Source organism: Hibiscus syriacus, unplaced genomic scaffold (assembly GCF_006381635.1).
Source record: "Hibiscus syriacus cultivar Baekdansim isolate YM2019G1 unplaced genomic scaffold, ASM638163v2 tig00110505_pilon, whole genome shotgun sequence".
NCBI classification, from domain to species: domain Eukaryota; kingdom Viridiplantae; phylum Streptophyta; class Magnoliopsida; order Malvales; family Malvaceae; genus Hibiscus; species Hibiscus syriacus.
This window is the reverse complement of record NW_024062765.1, coordinates 2,583,692-2,604,544: the sequence shown is the minus strand read 5'-3', so window position 1 is coordinate 2,604,544 and position 20,853 is coordinate 2,583,692. Positions and strand designations below refer to the sequence as shown.

The 20,853-nt window shown below is 34.1% G+C and overlaps 1 protein-coding gene across 1 annotated transcript; it reads left to right on the top strand.

The window, feature by feature from the left end:
* The first annotated feature begins 17,953 nt into the window (after positions 1-17,953).
* LOC120130076 (putative laccase-9) lies at positions 17,954-20,192 on the top strand. Its single transcript, XM_039147418.1, has 6 exons — positions 17,954-18,069; positions 18,156-18,307; positions 18,389-18,633; positions 18,727-18,852; positions 18,941-19,882; positions 19,999-20,192. The coding sequence occupies exons 1-6, from the start codon at positions 17,974-17,976 to the stop codon at positions 20,130-20,132; spliced, it is 1,695 nt and encodes a 564-aa protein (XP_039003349.1). The 5' UTR covers positions 17,954-17,973; the 3' UTR covers positions 20,133-20,192.
* Positions 20,193-20,853: the final 661 nt, after the last annotated feature.

The following is a 20,853-nucleotide window of genomic DNA, read 5'->3' as shown; positions in this document are numbered from 1 at the left end:
ACAGAGATCATCAAAGAGTTTAAGGATTTCCTCCACTATTTTTGTTCAATATTCGGTTTGTGACTAAGAAGATAGAATAAGTTTTCTTCTCTACAAAGAACTATTTGGTTGAAAGAATGAAGGATAAGTAGTATCCTCAGGAGAGAGAAGTAATTTGATGGCCAGACTTTTCTAGAACTCCGTATCATCCATGCATGTTTTTCTATCCCGTCAATTCATTTGTCTGTTTGACTGAGGGACATGTAAAGCCTAGCCAGAAGCATTAAAAAAATTTATCGCATTAGGCGCTGTCATCACTTGTCTTGGAGAAACCATAATTTCTACTCGAGGTGGGGGAAGAATGAGAATCCATAAATGACATTGATGATTAGGAGTTGTGTACAGCAGAGGATGGAGGTAAATCTTCCTTGTCTGGGGACAAACAGATTTTCTGAAGGTTGGGTTCCGATAGCTTTTTCTGATAGATATGTCGTGGGGACCCACCCAGTTTGTACGATTGAAAATCTCTCCCTTAAGTTGCAGGGACCATGCAAAATCCGTTTTCATTGCCTTGGTTTCTACTTCCTAAGATTTTTACCGGGATTGCTTAGTCGAACCACAGCCAGGTATCGAGTTGATCCTGCAGATCGAAACATAGGTTAGCATAAATATCATGCTTATGTAGGGAAGTGTTACCTTGGTTGTATTCATTCCAGCAAAGGTGGTCCTGCCTAAACGGAGAGTCACAACACATCTGATTTTGGCTGAGTTTTGGACAATATGTGTAAACCGGAATCTTTGAAGGAAAGGTGATATGACCAGTAGAGATCATGGCCAGAGCTTGGTCATGGGGAACCAATAGAGGGAAACCAGGTTTAAAACCATGAAACTTAGAACTAGAGGAATACCTACAAGAGGATTCTGTATCATGTATGTTATATCGTCACTTATGGTCGTTGAGTAATATCATGGGTGTCTGTATTGTTTTTTCGTATGTCATTCATAACTGTTAGGTATAATTAGAGTGTCTTCGACATTTTAGGGACCTGAACGAAACAAAAAAAATTGGTCTTGTAAAACGAAAGTATATTCTATTACTTTGAACAATAATTTAATATTACATTAATAAATCTTAGAAAAATTATTAAATTAGGGGGCATAAATTATAAAGTAAAAGTGGGATTGAAAAAAAATTAGGAGTCTTAATTATAAAGGTAAAAAATTGAGCTTAAAAAAACTATGGGCTTCAATTATAAAGGTAAAAAATGAGAAAAAAATTAGAGGTTTCAATAGTAAAGGTAAGAAGTGAAATTGAAAAAAATTAGGGGCCTTGAATCTCGATTATAAATATAAAAAGTGAGACCTATAAATTAAGGACCTCAATTATAAATATAAAAAATAAGATTACAAAAATTAACAACGTCACTATAAAGAGAAAAAATAAAATTAAAAAATTAAAAATCTCAATTATAAAAATAAAAGATATGATTTAAAAATTTAGAGCCTGTAAAAAATCAAAGCGCTGAACAGTCGCTTAAGATGCCTCCCCTTATAAACCGACTCTCGATATAATATCACATATACCTACATTGTTTTTATGTGCGTCACTCGTTCATGATCACTAGGTAAGAATCGTAAGGTATCTCGGGTGTCCATAATAACTTTTCGATCATCATTCATGACTGCAAATTAATTAATTATCGCATACATGATTTTGATGTTGTTTCTGTACAAGTCAATTTATATATCGTCTGTTATAATTAATCTAATCTTTATTTAACATGTTTTGAAGGAGTTGATTTACTAATAATGACTCAAATGTTATTTATGAAGCATTCGAATTATTCCCAGATCATTCAAGCAACAAAGTACTATGATGACCTCTAGAACCCAGTGAATATTGATACTCCTCGACAGGTATATCGTAGAATTTCAGTGGTGCAATGCGTGGTGGCGGACGAAGGACGAGCAGTGATGTAACAATCACCCAGAAAATTATTAGATGAATTCGGTTCACCATGTCATTCAGCATCTCGATCAATAAAATCCATACATTCTATTTTTTTTAATGTGAATCTTCATCTCTATCCTACATGTAAATAAGGAGTAAATAATTATTTAAAAATTATTTTTAGATAGGTATATCTTATTATCCGAAATCACATATGACGTGATGAACTAATACATATAATAATTTCTCTAGATTTTGGTTTGTGCAGAACAAAACATTTTTTTAGTTAATTTTAACCTCAAATAAATCAGATTATACGTTGTTAATAGAAAAACTTCAAATTACAACATTGAAAATGCCTTGCCAAAACGACATACATCTATCAGACAACAAATTATTTTACACTGAATAACTTATTTTAACATTAACCATATTAATCAAACCTCTTAACATCGGAAAGTGTAAAACTAAAATCAAGTACTAGTGGTGGTATATCGTAGAATTCCGGTGGTAGAACGTGTGGTATCGGACGAAGGTCGAGCAGTGATGTAATAATGGCCTAGATTTTGGTTTGCGCAGAACAAAACATCAATCACTTGGGTGGGGCAAGGGTTAGGGAATTTGTAAAGGAACGTCTGCTGTAAGCCCCTCTTTGTCCAATAATGGTGAGACTGTGGATGCAATACCAAACCCATTGTTCATACAGCATTTATTATGCGAACAATGTAAGGCCCTGGTAATACTTGATACTCAAACGTTGTATCGCAATATTAAAAAAAATTATCAATATTGCCGGATTATTACAAGAGAAGTTGATGCATAAAGGTGTAAAACAAACAGTGATACGTACCGTTACTGCATCCATTTGTTTCTCCAGGATGTCCATTGATTGTGTAAGCATCGCTTGGGCAGCAGCCATGGTTTGATTTGCTTCGGTTAACTCTTGCCTGAACCATTCTCCTGAAAGAAGAAATTGGCAGAACAAGTGTTAAGATTCAAACAAGTTCTACTTTCAAAATTTTGAAGCAACTACAAACAATATGCACCGATTATAATTGTTTGATCAGAATCAGGTGCAGGAAAAGGGTAGTCCTCGTTGGCTGCCGGTAAAACAATAAAGGCGCCGTGGACAGTTGCACTAGCCCATGCACTGGTAGCGTGCCACCATAGAGTCCCTATCTCATCGTCTAATTCAATCTCGTAAGTGAAGTTTCTCCCTGGCTGGATTAATTGATTTGAACCATTATCATTTCATCATGAACTCGTAAAAGCTGACGAAAACTGTGTAAACGTTGTACATAGTCTTACCACATGATGGAAACAGCGCTGTTTCCTTGATTGTGGACATTGACAAAAACTGTGTCCCCTCTACGAACCCGAATCTCAGGACCTGGAAAGCTTCCATTTACTGTCAAGATGTTCTTCGTGCTGCACAACTTTGTAAACTGGGATTCTTGCAACTAATTCAACAGAAATAAGAAAGAAAGAAAGAAAGAAAAAAAAAACCCAGAATCAAATTCAGAAGGAACACTTATCAACAGAACAGAAAAAAGGTGAAAGATACAAGAAATTAATTACAAAAAACTCGTAGTGGTGGACATCAGCACTGGATAACACAAGGATATTCAGAAACAGAAGTCCTGTTAACCACATCAACATTTGCCTTTGAAAACCCATTTTTTTCTATCTGTGTTCTTCAGTTCTCCCCTGTATTTGTAATCTTCTGGTATTTTGATCGATTTCTTTAATATTAATTAAAAAACAAGCGTTGGGAAAAAGTCTTTTTGGTAAGGAGGTGAAATTATTGACTAAAAAGAAACCGAAGTTTCTGAAAGCCAAATTCAGAGGTCAAATCAAAATATTTGCAATAGAAAATTGCAAAGTTTCCAACGCGTAAACCGTAAGACAATCAAAGTCAAAGTGGACAAAATATTTTAGTAGATCCGTTATCCTACCTGATATGTCCTTGAAAATGAAGGTTGATTGTGAAGCTAAGACAAGTTAGCATGCAAAATGACATTTTCATTCGCCACATGGAACCATGACAATGACACTTAGCAGATATTGTAGCAGTCTCATTCTCTGGGATGCCGAGTTCCATTTTAGAAAGATGATGAGTTTGATTTCGATTAAAATAAAATTAGTGATGAAACTAATACTATTAGTTAGTAGTTACTTGTGAGTATGAGATTACGTATTGTTAAAAACATTGGTGCCAGTGATGTTAGTTTGTAGTTGCTGTTATCATGAGAATGGATGTAACGGCCGGTATGATTAAAATTAGTGTTGGGATACATAAAATTTTGGTTTAGATTATAAGTTGATCTTTACTTTTAATTTTTAGAAAGATGATGAGTTTGATTTCGATTAAAATAAATTAGTGATGAAACTAATACTAGTTAGTTAGTAGTTACTTGTGAGTATGAGATTACGTATTGTTAAAAACATTGGTGCCAGTGATGTTAGTTTGTAGTTGCTGTTATCATGAGAATGGATGTAACGGCCGGTATGATTAAAATTAGTGTTGGGATACATAAAATTTTGGTTTAGATTATAAGTTGATCTTTAGACTTTTAATATCATTTTAATCAAGTTTTTATGTTTGTCTAATTATTAATTTAGACGTTAAATATCAATTTAGATATAATATAAATGTACTTTTTTTATTAATCTAACGAGATTACAAATGTAACATTTGTTCTAAAGATTCACAATCATTTGACAATGAAAACTCAAACATCCTTGTAGTCTATGGTGTTCGAACAAACCTCTATAGATAACAATCATCGCTTTAACCACTGAAATAGCTTGATTCGTGCAATATATTTAAAATAAATCAATTGAAATTTAAACACTACTCATATGCACTACATGGCATCTTAGATATATTGTGTTAAAAGAATAACCTTATTAAACATTTAATGACTGTCGAGACGGTATTTGTCCGGCAAAAACAAGTGTCGTTATTTTCTAAATATTGTCTAAAAAAAATAAGTGTTTTTCTTCTTGCATAAGATAAAACACAATTTGAGGAGTCACCACCAATCATTTATTGAGGTGTGATTGGTCACCAAAAATGCTATGTTATTTTAATAAAATTTATAAAAATATTATTAAAACAACACAAAAAGGGTTTGCTTACTAGAAAATGAGTTCGAGAGTCGGTTACGTGTGGGGAATGATTAACACCTCCATAACGCCCAAAATTGATACATTTGTTTATTAATCAATTGTCTTTGCAGTAAAAATTTATAAATTTAGATTTAATTTAATATTTGATCCCATAAAAAACATCAAGGTATTGTTTTATACCAATAATCATTTAAAATAAATTCCTAATAAGTTAAGAAATATTTTTATGATTCATTGTATAAAATAATATGACCAGAATACATATAATTACTATAATGATTAAATTATAAAAATATAAAATTAAGAATCCTTATTAGTAAATATCTAATATTTTAGGTACTACAAGTGTAAATTAACCATAAATAATTATACATATTAAAATATAAATTATTAAGATATAAGGGACTAAATATGATATTTACCCTAAAATATATAAATAAACGGACAATGCCTAAAAAGAAATAAAATAAAATTCGAAGACCAAATCGAAATGCACAGAAACTTAATTTAGTGACTAAAATTGAAGGCTTACAAAGTACAGGGACTACGAACGTAGTTTACCCATCTTCAAACTACACATAGGTCCCTCCCCAAAACGACGTAGGTTCGGGGAGGGTATAAATATACCCTTAACCGGCCTTTTAGGCCAAGTTCTCTTATTTTCCTCTTTTTGCTTCTCTCTCTAATGAGAGAGAAGCTCTCCCTTCTCTCTAAACTCCCTCACCGGAGGGTTAGTTGGCCACCGTATGCCAGTGCCTATAGCCACCGCCGACCACCGTCCCGGTGGTCGGAGTTCGAAAAAATACACCAAATTGAAGCCCAAACTGTCCTATACCCAAATCCAGCCTTCACTCTTTTTAAAAACCCATCAAATTTAGTAGATCTTGATATTTTACCTTCGAAAACCCAATGCTCCGATGACGATACAATTTCCTCGGTAAGTTTCTCTTCTTTTTTCTTTAGGTTTGTTGCTTGTTGTTAGTGGGTTTATGTTGAAAACATTTTGATGTTTCGATATAACAAATTAAGTATAAATGAATTTTAAGATTTTACAAATGATTTTCTAAGTATATTCGATTTAATTACTCGAATATCAAAATATTACTCCAAGTCTTTCAAAGTTCAATTTCAATCCTTACTAATGTGTAAAATTGTGTTTTATACTTAAACTATTTTTGAAAGAATTTTCACAAAGTATTTCGAACAAAAAACGAGCCTAAAATCAATTTTTCAAAAGAGTGTACCGATGCACCATTGAATAAATTAAACATCGAATGCATTTTACACATCGATGCACATACCATGCATCGATGCACTCAGGGTTTTATGAAAACACCAAATGCATTTTGTGCATCGATGCACATACCATGCATCAATGTACTCTGGCTTGTTTGAAACATCGAATGCATTCTTAGTGAATCGATGCACTAAGGGTCCAACGGTCGAAATATTTGAATTTTACACATAGCGTACCAATGCACTAGCCTTATGCATCAATGCACCAGACGCTCCCAACTGTTTTATTAATTGTTTTCACACTTGAACGACTCTATTGACTCCACTAATCATCCCCAACGTTCATAATCAATTGAAGGAGTATTTAAACAAGCTTAGATGCCATTGATCAACAACAAGAAACTACAATCAACAAGAATCAAGAGAGAATCAAAGAGAAAGCATCAAACCTCAAGTTTGAGCATTTCAAGCCTATTTCATTCAATATTCATTTTTGCTTTCAAGAACACTTATTGTGCTCAATTGTATTATTTCTTGAGTGTTCTTTTTTTGTTCTAGAATTGTGCAAACATCTTGCCTTGTGAGGATTTTCTTGTAAGTTTGTAAAATTTGTATTGTTCTCTTTGGGAGAAAGTGTTCTCAAGAATTTGGGGTATAATTCTTGAGGGATTTGTAAGGTTACTCTTTGTCCTCAAAAGAAAAACAAATTAGTGAATTTGTGGAAAATCCTTAGTGTGGATAGCTAAGGTATTGGACGTAGACTTTGGTTTAGAAAGTCGAACCACTCTAAATCGTTGCGCAATTACTTTTAATTTTCTACAAAAGCTTCCACCAAAATTTTAAATTGCCAATTCACCCCCCCTCTTGGCCATATTCGTCGATCGATTAACTCAACAATTGGTATCAGAGCCTCACTCATTCGAAGGTTTAATCGCCTCTTGAGTCGATTCGGGAAGAGGTGCATCGATAATCAAGTCATCAATGACCTCTACTTCAAACTTTGACTTCGATCTTGATTCATTGCCCGTCAATAAACCTCCTTTCTTCAATTGAGCTAATTATGTTTATTGGAAGAATAAGATGATGTATTTCATTTAAGCAAGTGACATGGGAGCATGGAATATTATGGAAGACAGATACATCAAACCCTCCACTCACCCAAGATTGTGGAGTGAAGGAGAAACAAGAATGTTCCAGCTCAACTCCAAAGCTATCCATATTATCTTTTGTACTCTTGGACCGGATGAATACGGGAGAGTTTCATCTTGCACAACTGCCAAGGAGATATGGGATAAACTACAAGTGACTCATGAAGGCACAAATGAGGTAAAAGAATCTAAAATTAGTCTTCTAACTCATAGCTATGAAAATTTCAGGATGAAACCGGATGAAGATGTCAAAGCTATGACGGATAGATTCTCCATGATTGTCAATAGTCTTAAATCATATGGAGAAATTATTCCAAATGACAAGCTTGTAAGGAAGTTAGTTTACTCTCTTCCAAAACTTGCTCTCAGATCAACAAAAGATGAGAGTGATTCGGATGAAGCTGATGATGACGAGAAAATGGCATTGTTTGCCAAACGGTTTAGAAAAATGATGAGGCCTAATCGAGGAAGAAATTTCAAACGAAATGAAGGCTTCAAAAATGAACCAAAAGAAAAAGACCATCATTTGCTATGAATGCAAAAAACCGGGGCATGTCAAATATGATTGTCACAATTGAAGAAGAAGGGTCAATAAAAAATTAAGCACAAGGCTCACGTGGCTACATGGAGCAATGAAGAAGGTTCCGATAAAGAGGAACAAGAAGTAGAAAACTTGTGCTTGATGGCATTCGGGGAAGATTCTAAGGTAACCTCTAACTTATTTGATTTAGATGATTTATCTTATGATGAGTTATTAGAGGAATATACCGGGTTGGCTTCGAATTATGAGAAATTGTTTTTAAAATATAAAAATGATATTTCGAAATTGAAAAATGAAAAGAATCTCATATCCAAGACCAACAATGATCTTGAAAGTAAAATCAATGATTTGCAAATCAAACTAGAAGAGTTTGAAAAGAAAAATCCTAATTTGCATAATTTACTTTCAAAGGATAACGATGATCATCAAAAGAAAATTGATGATCTTAAAGCTTCTTTTGATAAAGTTGGAACAAAACGTTTTGGAAAAGGAGAAAATTCAAAATTCAACTTTGTTGGAAAAAGTTTTAAAAACTACAATCATAGAGGTCCCCGAAGACCTCTAGTGGAAAATCGTTAGAAGTATATGGTTTCCTAAAGAACTCATTACTATTAAAGATAAGGATATCCTACCACAATGGATACCTAAGGGAACTAGGATTTTGGAAACTAATGAATATGGACCCAAAAGAATTTGGGTACCAAAAATTAGAAATTAATCTATGTTTGTAGAAAAAAGAAGAATTGCTACAAGGCAAGGGAAACAAATTCAAACTCATGGTACCTTGATAATGGATGCTCAAGATACATGACCGAAGACAAAAGCCGGTCCATAGAGCTCAACGCCAAAAAGGGAGGAGAAGTAACTTTTGGTGATAACTCAAAAGGTCACATTGAAGGTATAGGTACAATAGGTAATACCTCTTCCATACAAATTAAAAATGTTTTATATGTTAATGGATTAAAGCATTATCTTTTGAGTATTAGTCAATTTTGTGATAAGGGATTCAATGTCATGTTTGAAACTAATGGTTGTAAAGTTATTGACATTGCATCTAATCGGATTATGCTTGTTGGTCATAGAATAGGAAACATTTACATGGTGCATTTAGATTCTATAGATATGACTAATTTATGCCTAGTTGCTAAGGATGAGCATGATAGTTGGTTATGGCATAGGAGACTAGGACATGCTAGTATAAGTGTTTTGCAACGGCTAATTCAAGGAGATTTAGTTCGAGGGTTGCCTAAGCTTAAATTTAATAATGATAAAATATGATGCTTGTGCTAAAGGAAAACAAAAGTGAATTTATTTTAAATCCATTAATGGTGTATCCACTAGTAGAGTATTACAATTGATCCATTTAGATCTTTTTGGGCCATCTAGAACTACTAGCTTGGGTGGAAAACAATATGCTTTTGATTTTGGTAGATGACTATTCTATATATACTTGGGTTCTATTCTTAAGTACTAAAGATGAAGCATTAGAAAAATTCATCACGTTTTCAAAAGTAATCCAAAACGAAAAAGGTTACTCTATAACTAGTGTTAGGAGTGATCATGGAACTGAATTTGAAAATCTTGGATTTACTGAATTTTGTAATTCTAATGGTATTAACCATAATTTTTCAGCACCTAGAACCCCTCAACAAAATGGAGTTGTTGAGAGGAAAAATCGAACTTTAGAAGAAATGGCTAGAACCATGCTTTGTGAAAACAATTTGCCAAAATATTTTTGGGCGGAAGCCACAAATACCGCTTGTTATGTTATTAATCGAGTAATGCTTAGGCCTATTTTGAAGAAAACTCCATATGAACTCTTTAAAAACAAAAAGCCTAACATTAGCTATTTTCATCCGTTTGGATGTAAATGTTTTATTTTAAACAACAATAAAGACAATCTTGGCAAATTTGATGCTAAAAGTGATGAATGAATTTTTCTGGGTTATTCCTTAAATTCTAAATCTTATCGAGTATTTAATAAAAGAACTTTAGGTGTAGAAGAATCTATACATGTTGTTTTCGATGATAATCCCATTATGAGGAAGGATTCTTGTTTGAATGATGATGTAGGTATTATAAATACAAATGACGTTAGACATGACGTTGGAGAACCATCATAAAAGGAAGAAACGAAAGATAAGGAAACTCATGATCCTATCGAGAATCCAACCATTGAAGAAAGGGAAGTATCTTATCCAAGAGAGTACAACTATGTCAAGAATGGTAAAATTATAGGTGATCCATCCAAAGGGGTAACAACTTGATCTTCTTATAGAAATATTTGTAATTATGTTGCATTTACCTCATGCATAGAGCCTAAGAATATTAAAGAAGAATTAAATGATGAACATTGGATTATGACTATGCAAGAAGAGTTAAATCAATTTGAGAGAAGTAAAGTATGGACATTAGTTGAAAGACCTAGTAATAAATCTACTGTAGGTACTAGATGAGTATTTAGGAATAAGCTTGATGAAAGTGGAAATATAGTGAGAAACAAGGCTAGACTTGTTGCTCAAGGGTATACTCAAAAAGAGGTCATAGACTATGATGAAACATACGCTCCCGTAGCTAGGATGGAAGCAATTAGAATGTTATTAGCATTTGCATGTTTTCATGAATTTAAATTATATCAAATGGATGTTAAAAGTGCATTTTTAAATAGTTTTATAAAAGAAGAAGTGTATGTGGAACAACCTCTAGGTTTTGAAGATTCAAAATTTCCAGATCATGTTCTTAAATTGACAAAAGCGCTTTATGGTTTAAAACAAGCTCCTAGAGCTTGGTATGAAAGATTGTCAAACTTTTTAATTGAAAAAGGTTTTTCAAAAGGGAAGGTTGACACTACATTGTTTTTAAAGCATAAAGATAAAGATTTATTAGTAGTTCAAATATATGTTGATGATATAATATTTGGTTCTACTAATGATGTTCTTTGCCAAGAATTTTCTAAGCTAATGCAATGTGAATATTTTAAGAATAAATGAAAAATGCTTATAATAATAATAATAATTTTTAATTGCATTCTTTTCTATTAGTTAGGGGGAGTTTATGTTCTTTGGTGAAAATTAATTTTATGTTCAAATGTAGTTTAAGGATTAAATTGATTGATTGAACATGATTAATTTTCAATATATGAGTTGCCTATACCACTAGAGCTAATTAATTTAGCATTTTGAGTGTTTAAAACTAATTTTTGACATTTTTGTGCTTGATGCATCGATACACCATGAAGGTGCACCGATGCACTCATTGAATGTGCATCGATGCACAAGGCCATGCATCGATGCATCCGTCAGGTTTTGGTTAAAAACCCTGTTTCTCTTCTTTGTCTCAAAACCCTCAAAACACTTCTTTACTACCTCTCTCTTCAAACTCTCAATTTATCTCAAATCAACGTATTTTTGACGTATTTTAATCGTTCTTCAACTCCAAATCCTACTTTTATCATCAAATCGTGCAAAACAACATCACATTCCTCTCAATCCGAAATTTTCAAGGTAATATTCCAAAAACCTCTATTTTATTGATTTTTGATCTTAGGACTAGTTTTAATTAGTTCTAGGATGAACATTATATCGGGCATTGATTGTTTGATGACTATAAACTAGATTTTACAACTAATTTCATCAAAAACTCACAAATTTTCAATTAATTTTTGAATTTTTGAAATATATTAAAAAAATTTCGAAAATCTTAATTTAATTTTTAAATTTGATGTTTTTATTCAATTATGTTGTTTTCATGAAAAACTATACATATTATAATTTTCAAACATTGTTTTCTAAATAATTTTTTTTCTTCAAAACTATGCCTATTAGGATTCGGTTTAGAGAACATTGAATTATTGCGGACTCAATTGAGTTTTGGGATTGATTATTGTGCATACATGTGTTTCAAAATTGCAGGTTACATTCCTTATTCCATTCCTTAACCATGTCAAATCCTAAACGCCCTAGGACTTCATCGAGTCATTCAAACCGACCTCCTAATCCTATTCCTCATTAACCTCAAAATCCAAACCCGAATGACCAAAACATGACCATTATAAGTTCTTGTTTTAATATGCCTGAGCGTCGTAGGGATGAACTCTACCATAGGTATATGAATTCTTTCCAATCTTACAAAATCCGGGAAGAACATATTCCCTCTGTTCAAGCCATGGTAGATATCAACTTTCAATACCTACGGGCTCTCAAGTCCTGGGAGTTTGATAAACTATTTCACCTTAAACCTATTGTCTATCATTAGTTAGTCCGCATTTTCTACTCTAATGCGATATGTATTCAAAGCCAGACTCAATGTGGGACTATAGGAATTAAATCCTATCTTTTATGACAATATATTCATATTGACCCCGAGACTATAGCTAAGGAATTTGGGTTATATGGCAATGGTTTATACAATGAGAAAGAAACTATGGCATGTCCCTATATTCCTAATGCTAGTGTCAGTACCTTACGTACTCATCACGATCGTTTTCTACATTTAATGATCTCTTGGTGGTTTCGACCATCCGGAGGAAGGTACTCCACTCTTCATACCAGGGATTTATGGTGGATGTATTGTATCCAGCAAAATAGAAAAATAAATTTGCCACATATTATTTTTAGTGAATTAGTAGATACCATAAATGTTGTCCCTTCTAAAAATGTCAAAACTTTAGTTTATGGGTGTCTACTTAGCAACCTTTTTATCAAACTAGGTCTTAACGTCTCTCTCGACAATCTTATCCCTCTCCAAAACCAAATCAATCTCACCTCGTTGAAGAAAGCTGATTGGAAACAAGATGAGGAAACTGGTCTATGGGTCTTTCGACCCAATAAGCAAACTCCGGAGCTAGTTCTTCACGGGCTGCTCCTAGCTCTTCTCGTATTCCTCCTCCGGCACCGGCTGCAGATGATGATCCCGAGCTTCAAGGGATATTACAAGATATTGACGATCCCGACAATGCACCGGAACCAACACCACAAGAGGATCAAGTGCCTCCATATTTCCGTTCGTTTTTGGAGACATTTGATCTACGGTTTGCTTCCATCGAATCCCATTTAACTGCAAACAACGAAGCGGTGAATCATCGCTTAAACACTTTGGAAGCTCAACAAATGGAGTTTCAAAGGGAGATGCTTGCACGTATGGATGCTCTTACTCTTTAGATGAAAGCACGATTTCCTCCTCCTCCCGATCCTTCTATGGACGAGTAGACCTTGCTTTGTTTTTGTTTTGGATCAACTTAGAACTTTACTTGTTAAAACATTTTGAATGCTTTTGGATTGTTGGATGTTTGAAATTTGTTTGGATTTATATTTTGGTTGCTTTGGATATTAGATATTAGATATTAATATATATATATATATATATGTTTGGTTTGAATTTTCTTTTTATTAATACTTATTTTTGCATCATTAGACATATATGACCAATTATCCATTACATGTTTATGAATATTGAATTATGAAACTATTGACTAACCTTTGTCTTGATCTTTGATCTTAGTAGCTTAAGATATATATATATTTTAAATCAATTGACTAAGCTTTTCAAAACCTTGTTTAAAACGTTTTAAAGTCTTTTTGATTTAACAAAAAGGGGAGAAGTGTAAAAGTGTTATAGGGGAGAAGTGTTAGAGTAAGGGGGAGTAATTTCAAAATTTATTTTAAAAGAAAATATTAAAATTACACAAATGTTTTGTTATATCAAAAAGGGGGAGATTGTTGGAAACATTTTGATGTTTCGATATAACAAATTAAGTATAAATGAATTTTAAGATTTTACAAATGATTTTCTAAGTATATTCGATTTAATTACTCGAATATCAAAATATTACTCCAAGTCTTTCAAAGTTCAATTTAAATCCTTAATAATGTGTAAAATTGTGTTTTATACTTAAACTATTTTTTAAACAATTTTCACAAGGTATTTCGAACCAAAAACGAGCCTCAAATCAATTTTTCAAAAGAGTGTACCGATGCATCAATCCATGCATCGATGCACCATTGAATAAATTGAACATCGAATGCATTTTATGCATTGATACACATACCATGCATTGATGCACTCAGGGTTTTATGAAAACATCGAATGCATTTTATGCATCGATGCACAGACCATGCATCGATGCACTCTGGCTTGTTTGAAACATCGAATGCACTTCATGCATCGATGCACTCTTAGTGCACCGATGCACTAAGGGTCCAACGGTCGAAATATTTGAATTTTACACATAGCGTACCGATGCACTAGCCTTATGCATTTATGCACCAGATGCTCCCAACTGTTTTATTAATTGTTTTCACACTTGAACGGCTCTATTGACTCCACTAATCATCCCCAACGTTTAGAATCAATTGAAGGAGTATTTAACCAAGCTTAGAAGCCATTGATCAACAACAAGAAACAAGAATCAACAAGAATCAAGAGAGAATCAAAGAGAAAGTATCAAACCTCAAGTTTGAGCATTTTCAAGCCTATTTCATTCAATATTCATTTTTGCTTTCAAGAACACTTATTGTGCTCAATTGTATTATCTTGAGTGTTCTTTCTTTGTTCTAGAATTGTGCAAACATCTTGCATTGTGAGGATTTTCTTGTAAGTTTGCAAAATTTGTATTGTTCTCTTTGGGATAGAGTGATCTCAAGAATTTGGGGTATAATTCTTGAGGGATTTGTAAGGTTACACTTTATCCTCAAAAGAAAGACAAATTAGTGAATTTGTGGAAAATCCTTAGTGTGGATAGCTAAAGTAGTGGACGTAGACTTTGGTTGAGAAAGTCGAACCACTATAAATCGCTGCGCAATTACTTTCAATTTTCTACAAAAGCTTCCACCAAAATTTTAAATTGCCAATTCACCCCCCTCTTGGCCATATTCGTCGATCGATTAACTCAACAGTTTGCTCTCTGTTGGTTGATTTCTCCTCTGTCTCTCTTTTTTCTCTCTATCACTTGTTTCATCTGTTTGTCCGTGTCTCTCCTCTCTCGTTGCTGTGTTTTTTTCTCTTGCAGGTTTGACCCTATATATAGGGTTCTTTGGTACTCATCTCAGACCGATTAATAGAGTGAACCCCAGTGAGTCACCGAAGCTATAGTGGTGACTCACCCTAGGGTTGTGAGGTGTGTGGTCATCCTTATTTCTTCTGGAGTCTTCTGTTGAGGCGGTGGTGGTGTGGCAGCATCGGAGTGGAGCACTTTGAGGAGGCGGCCGGAATAGCCCTAGGTTGTAATGAAACCCTAGGGTTTCTGGAAGCTTCATCTGGGCTATTCATCTCCCTTTCGATCGGACGGTTGAGGATTACTGGCGGCTGGAGAAAATGAAAAAACCCTAGCTGGGTTTCTCATGCTTGAATCATTCGGGCCTGAATCGGGTTTGGGCCTGGATCTGCTTGTTGGGCTTCCGAATTGAATCTAGGTCTGGACCTCCGGGTTCTTGTAAATGGGCCTCTATATTTTGTTTTGTATTTGGGGCCTAATTTGTTGTATTGGGCTTGTAATAATAATAATAATAATAGTAGTAGTAATAATAATATTAATAACTGGAACGGGACAAAAACTAGTGTCGACAATGACATTATATTTTTTAAACATGACTTTTTTTTTTACAAACCTAAATCTATTATTAATTTTACCTAAATGGGAGGAAAAAGAGGGACTTTAGAAGAATGGAAGAGAGTACTTCTAGTGAGTCTAGAATCCATGACATAAGAGAATATGAGGAGACAAAGATGAACAATTTGACTGATCGAACACGTGTTTAAATTTTTATCTATATCCCATGTTAGATTTCATATGACATTTAATGTTTAAGTAAATGGATAGACAAAAATTAACAAAAAAAAAACATATTTAAAACAATAGGAATAGTTTGAAAGTTTAATTAAAATCTTTTAAAGTTAGGGGACCAACTTAAAATCCAAGTCATTGTTTAGAAACATTTGATGCCTTTAAACCACACCTTCCACATAACTTTTCTATAGTAATTTACAAGGCATTTTTCAACTTAACAACGATGAGTAGCAAATATTAAGCCTTTATTAAGGCATGTCCATATTAAGTTCTTGAAAATTTTAAATCTAAATTCGAGTCTTATCATATATATTTCAATAATGTCATATTTTATTAAAATATATTATTTACAATTATAAATATATATTTTTCGTTTACTTACAACTTCAAATAAACGAGTAGTATGCCTATAGTAAATATTTAAAATGTATTAATTGTAAATTATAAAAATATTGACATAAAAATTGAAAGAAGCAAAAAGTGATTTACAAAATAAAAGTCAACGGACAATAGATAAAGATGATATCTTTGTCAAATATTTCTGGACCGTTACCCCCAAAATGTGGAGTCAAAGAGTTTACCATTTAAAATACGACGATTGTCTAATGTCAACCTTTGGGAAAGCAATAGATGGTTCTATTCAATGATAGAGAAGAGTATGAAATTGGACGTGTTTAGTTAAAATCAAACATCTTATATTAAACAATGATCTAATAATCAATCGTAAAGAAAACGTTTTAAGTTAATCAGGGGCTAAAATCGTGGAAGACTTGGAGAAAATTCAAACATTGTTGGCTACCGAACTAGCTTGGATCAGTTCAATTGTATTGTGGTGCAACTCATTTTCTGGGATTGTAAGAAACCAATTTGCTTCATTTCTAGAGAACGCGTTTAGAAGACCCGCAAAGTCGCACATGGCTGGCCGATCATCTCTTAAGTTACAAATTTCAAACCCACTACCATTATCTCTGTTGGAAAATAGTATTTCTTCTCCATAGTCGCTTCAATCTGTGGTTCTCATCAACTGGTTTTGCATTTCTTTTCGGTTAAATTCTTTGTTACCTAATTCGGGTCCATGCAATGCCACTAGTCATACAAATGCAATTGCTTTAGTTGGTAAACTTTCGAATATTATATAGTATGCATTTACACATTTTCCGCAATTTAATATTTGATTGATGTGCAACATGTTAGAGACTTAGAAAATATTAATTACATATGGTAATGGAACGGATTGGGTCGAGTTTTTGATACGATCAAATTTAATTGGAGTATTATATCTTTTTTAAAGAAGTTTCACACAAACTGAAATTCAACTCGAATAAAAAAAATTTATAATTTTTATTTTGTAAAATACGACCTAATTGAAAAGAAACATAGAGGGCTACAATAGTAAATATCCTTAAATATATAGAAAAAAAATTATATTATTATCTCGAGTTGGATCCGAACTCTAAATTCGAACTTAACCTCACCCAATATTACACTTTTCTAAACCCGACCTGACTTGATCTAATGTATTATAAAAACAATCATATAACATTGAGATCCTTATTACATTACCAACTCTCAAACCTTGTTAGGGTTAAGGACAAACGGAGCAGGTAATATTTTTGGGGTCAATATTTGACCTATTACAACAATTGTTGATAGTTTATATTAGTCATTTCACATTTTTTATTTAAGTTTTTAAAGTAATGGAATGAATTTACTAATTTATTAATTAAGGAAGGAGCAAACATCCAAATTAACAAAGTATACGCATTTTCCATTAGAAAAACTATAAGACAATGAAAACAACAATAACGAAATATTGTTATAAACATGGGCTGTGTTTGCATTTTCTGATTAGCTGTAACGTATAATCCACAAGATTTAGGTACTAAAATTTGACGCTAACAAGAAACCTCTCTTGTCGGATTATTTAATATTGAAATAGCCTCTACGTGTATGGGTGTGTATATATATATATATATATAAGGTCTGACTTCAAATGCTTATCTGGAATAAAGCATGTGACGTGTAATTTTTTTTGACTGAAAAATAAAATGCAATTTACTTTTTTATACATACATCTCAGAAGATTCGTTTTATAATTTTCAAGTGAGAAACTTGGGAGCACAAGCTCCTTTTTCCACTATAAATTGTTGAATTTTAGGACACAAAGACAAGACAACAGGGGAGAACTAAGAACACTTTAGAGATGGGTTTAGTGAATCAATGTTTGGTGTTTGCTGGGGTTTTGTTTCTCAGCAATTTGCTCCTTTGCAGTGCTGATGTGCATAACTATGAATTCTTCGTCAGTGCCTTTCTTTCCCTTTCTTTTAGCGTATGCTTACTTGATTTTTTTTTCTCTAAATAAGTAAAGGTCTTAAATTATTGTAGGTGCGAGAGGCAAACTTTACGAAACTGTGCAATACGACAACGTTGCTGGTTGTAAACGGCAGTTATCCTGGGCCAGAGATTCGTGTTCATAGAGGTGATACTGTCTTCGTTAATGTCCACAATCAAGGAAACTATGGTTTTACCATTCACTGGTAATTGACTTTTTCTTTTTCCAATGGTAATTTCCTGAAGAATCGAAATAAGAAGTGATTAAATGAATCATGTTGCTGCAGGCACGGTGTGAAACAACCGAGAAATCCATGGTCCGATGGTCCCGAGTTCATAACTCAATGCCCAATTCAACCGGGGACCAACTTCACATACGAAGTCGTATTATCGGACGAAATAGGAACCCTTTGGTGGCATGCACACAGCGACTGGACTCGCGGTTCCGTCCAGGGAGCCTTTATCATTTTACCGGCCGAGAACGAAACTTATCCGTTCCCGACACCGGATGCCGACCAAACAATCATGCTTCGTAAGCATATCTTTCAACATTTCGTTTGTGTTAGTTATATATAATTATACGAATCATAATTTGATTTCAATTTTCAACTATATGTATGGGCAGAATCATGGTACAATGGAGACTACAAGCAGATTATCGATCAAGCACTTGCAACCGGTATACCTCCTCGCCAACCGGATGCTTATGCTATCAATGGGAATTTAGGAGACACAACCGGATGTCCCAATGGTACGTTCTAGCTTTGCCGTATTCAAATCGAGTTTTCGTACTCTTTTAATGTAAACAGAACTAACAGCTTATGAATTTGTTGTTGCAGATACAATGTTTCGTATGCAAGTTGATTTTCAGAAGACGTACCATCTCCGGATAATCAATTCTGCAATGAACGAAGAGAAATTCTTCTCCATCATGAACCACACCCTCACCGTCGTCGCACAAGACGCCTCCTACGTCGCAAGGTTTACGAGCGACTATATATTGATAAGCCCCGGACAAACCATGGACGTTTTGGTCTTCGCCAACCAAAACGCCGGCCAATATTACATGGCTACTAGGCCTTTCTCTGATTCCGCGGCTTTGCCTGTTGACTTCATTACTACTGGTGTTTTTGAATATTCAAACAGTGCGGGTGGATTGAATGCTTCCTTGATCAATCTACCTGCAAGAAACGATACGAATGCTACTAACAGCTTCGTCAGGCGAATTAGAAACATAAATGTCACGCAGAACCCGCCACTGAATGTGCCAACGGATTCGGAAATCAATCGACGAGTGTACATCGCAATCGCCACGAACAACATACCGTGCAACACCTCACAGTGTCTTGTACAAAACAGAATAGTTGCGAGTATGAACAATGTCAGCTTTGTTTTCCCACGAATTGACATTCTCCAAGCATACTACAACAGGACCACCGGTGTTTTCACCCAAGATTTTCCCCTCAATCCACCTGTATTCTATGATTTCACCGGAAACTTGACTCTTCTCAATCCGGCAGCTGAATTAGGGACGAGGGCTGTTATGCTAAATTACGGCGATGCAGTGGAGATTGTGCTCCAAGCAACCCAGCTCGGTGCTGGTGGAAGTCACCCAATCCATTTGCATGGTTTCAGCTTCTACTGGGTAGGAAGTGGTTCTGGAAATTTTAACAATCAGACTGACCCAAGCACCTATAACCTGGTTGACCCACCACTCATTAACACTGTCCACGTTCCTGGTAGAGGATGGGTTGCCCTCAGATTTTTTGCAGACAATCCCGGTAAGTTTTCAAAAAAATTGTCTTTTTAATTCGAAAAATCCGAATTCAAAATAATCGAATATAAACGAATGACATATAAACATGAAATCAAGATGAATTGTGTATGTTTTTTTCAGGGGTATGGTTTATGCATTGTCATTTCGAGAGGCATAGCAGTTGGGGGATGGACACTGTTTTCATTGTGAGGAATGGAACTACGACGGAGACGAGCATTCGACCACCTCCATCCAACATGCCTCGTTGTACCTAGAAAATAGAATGATAAGAATAAATACTAATAAATTGTGGATCTTTATTCATTTTTAAACGTTATTCGGAATATTGCTAATAACATTTTTCCTATTTGGAAATGTAACATCATAGTCCATAAATGATAGTGTAGCCTTTTCGAGGAAGATTTAGTTTGTAAGACTATCTGTTTGAGTTTTATATATGATATGATTGGAAGATAGGAATGTGTCTTTGTTACGTTCTGGGAAACTAATTTAATTATATACTCCCTTTCGTTTATCAATGGCGTGAGAAAAATATAAAATAAAATTCATTGGCAGTGATATTGACAAGTGCTAGTGGTAACATAAATAAAATAAGAGAAAATAACCTCAGTGACTAAAAATGCCTTATAATATACGATTTTAACCAACTTTTTTTTGATTTACCAAAATGACCAACTAAATCGCAATGCGATCGATAATTCGCAACGTGATCTCCGGTATCGCAAATCGATAATTCGCAACGCGATCTCCGGTATCACAAATCAGTTTCCAGATTCGCAACGCGAACTTCGACTATCGCATTGCGATAGTCCAAGTTCGCGTTGCGATAGTCGAAGTTCGCGTTGCGAATCTGGAAACTGATTTGCGATAGTCGAAGTTCGCGTTGCGATTTATTACAAATTCGTTGCGATAGTCTAAGTTCGTTGCGATAGTCGAAGTTCGCGTTGCGATTTATTCCAAATTCGTTGCGATAGT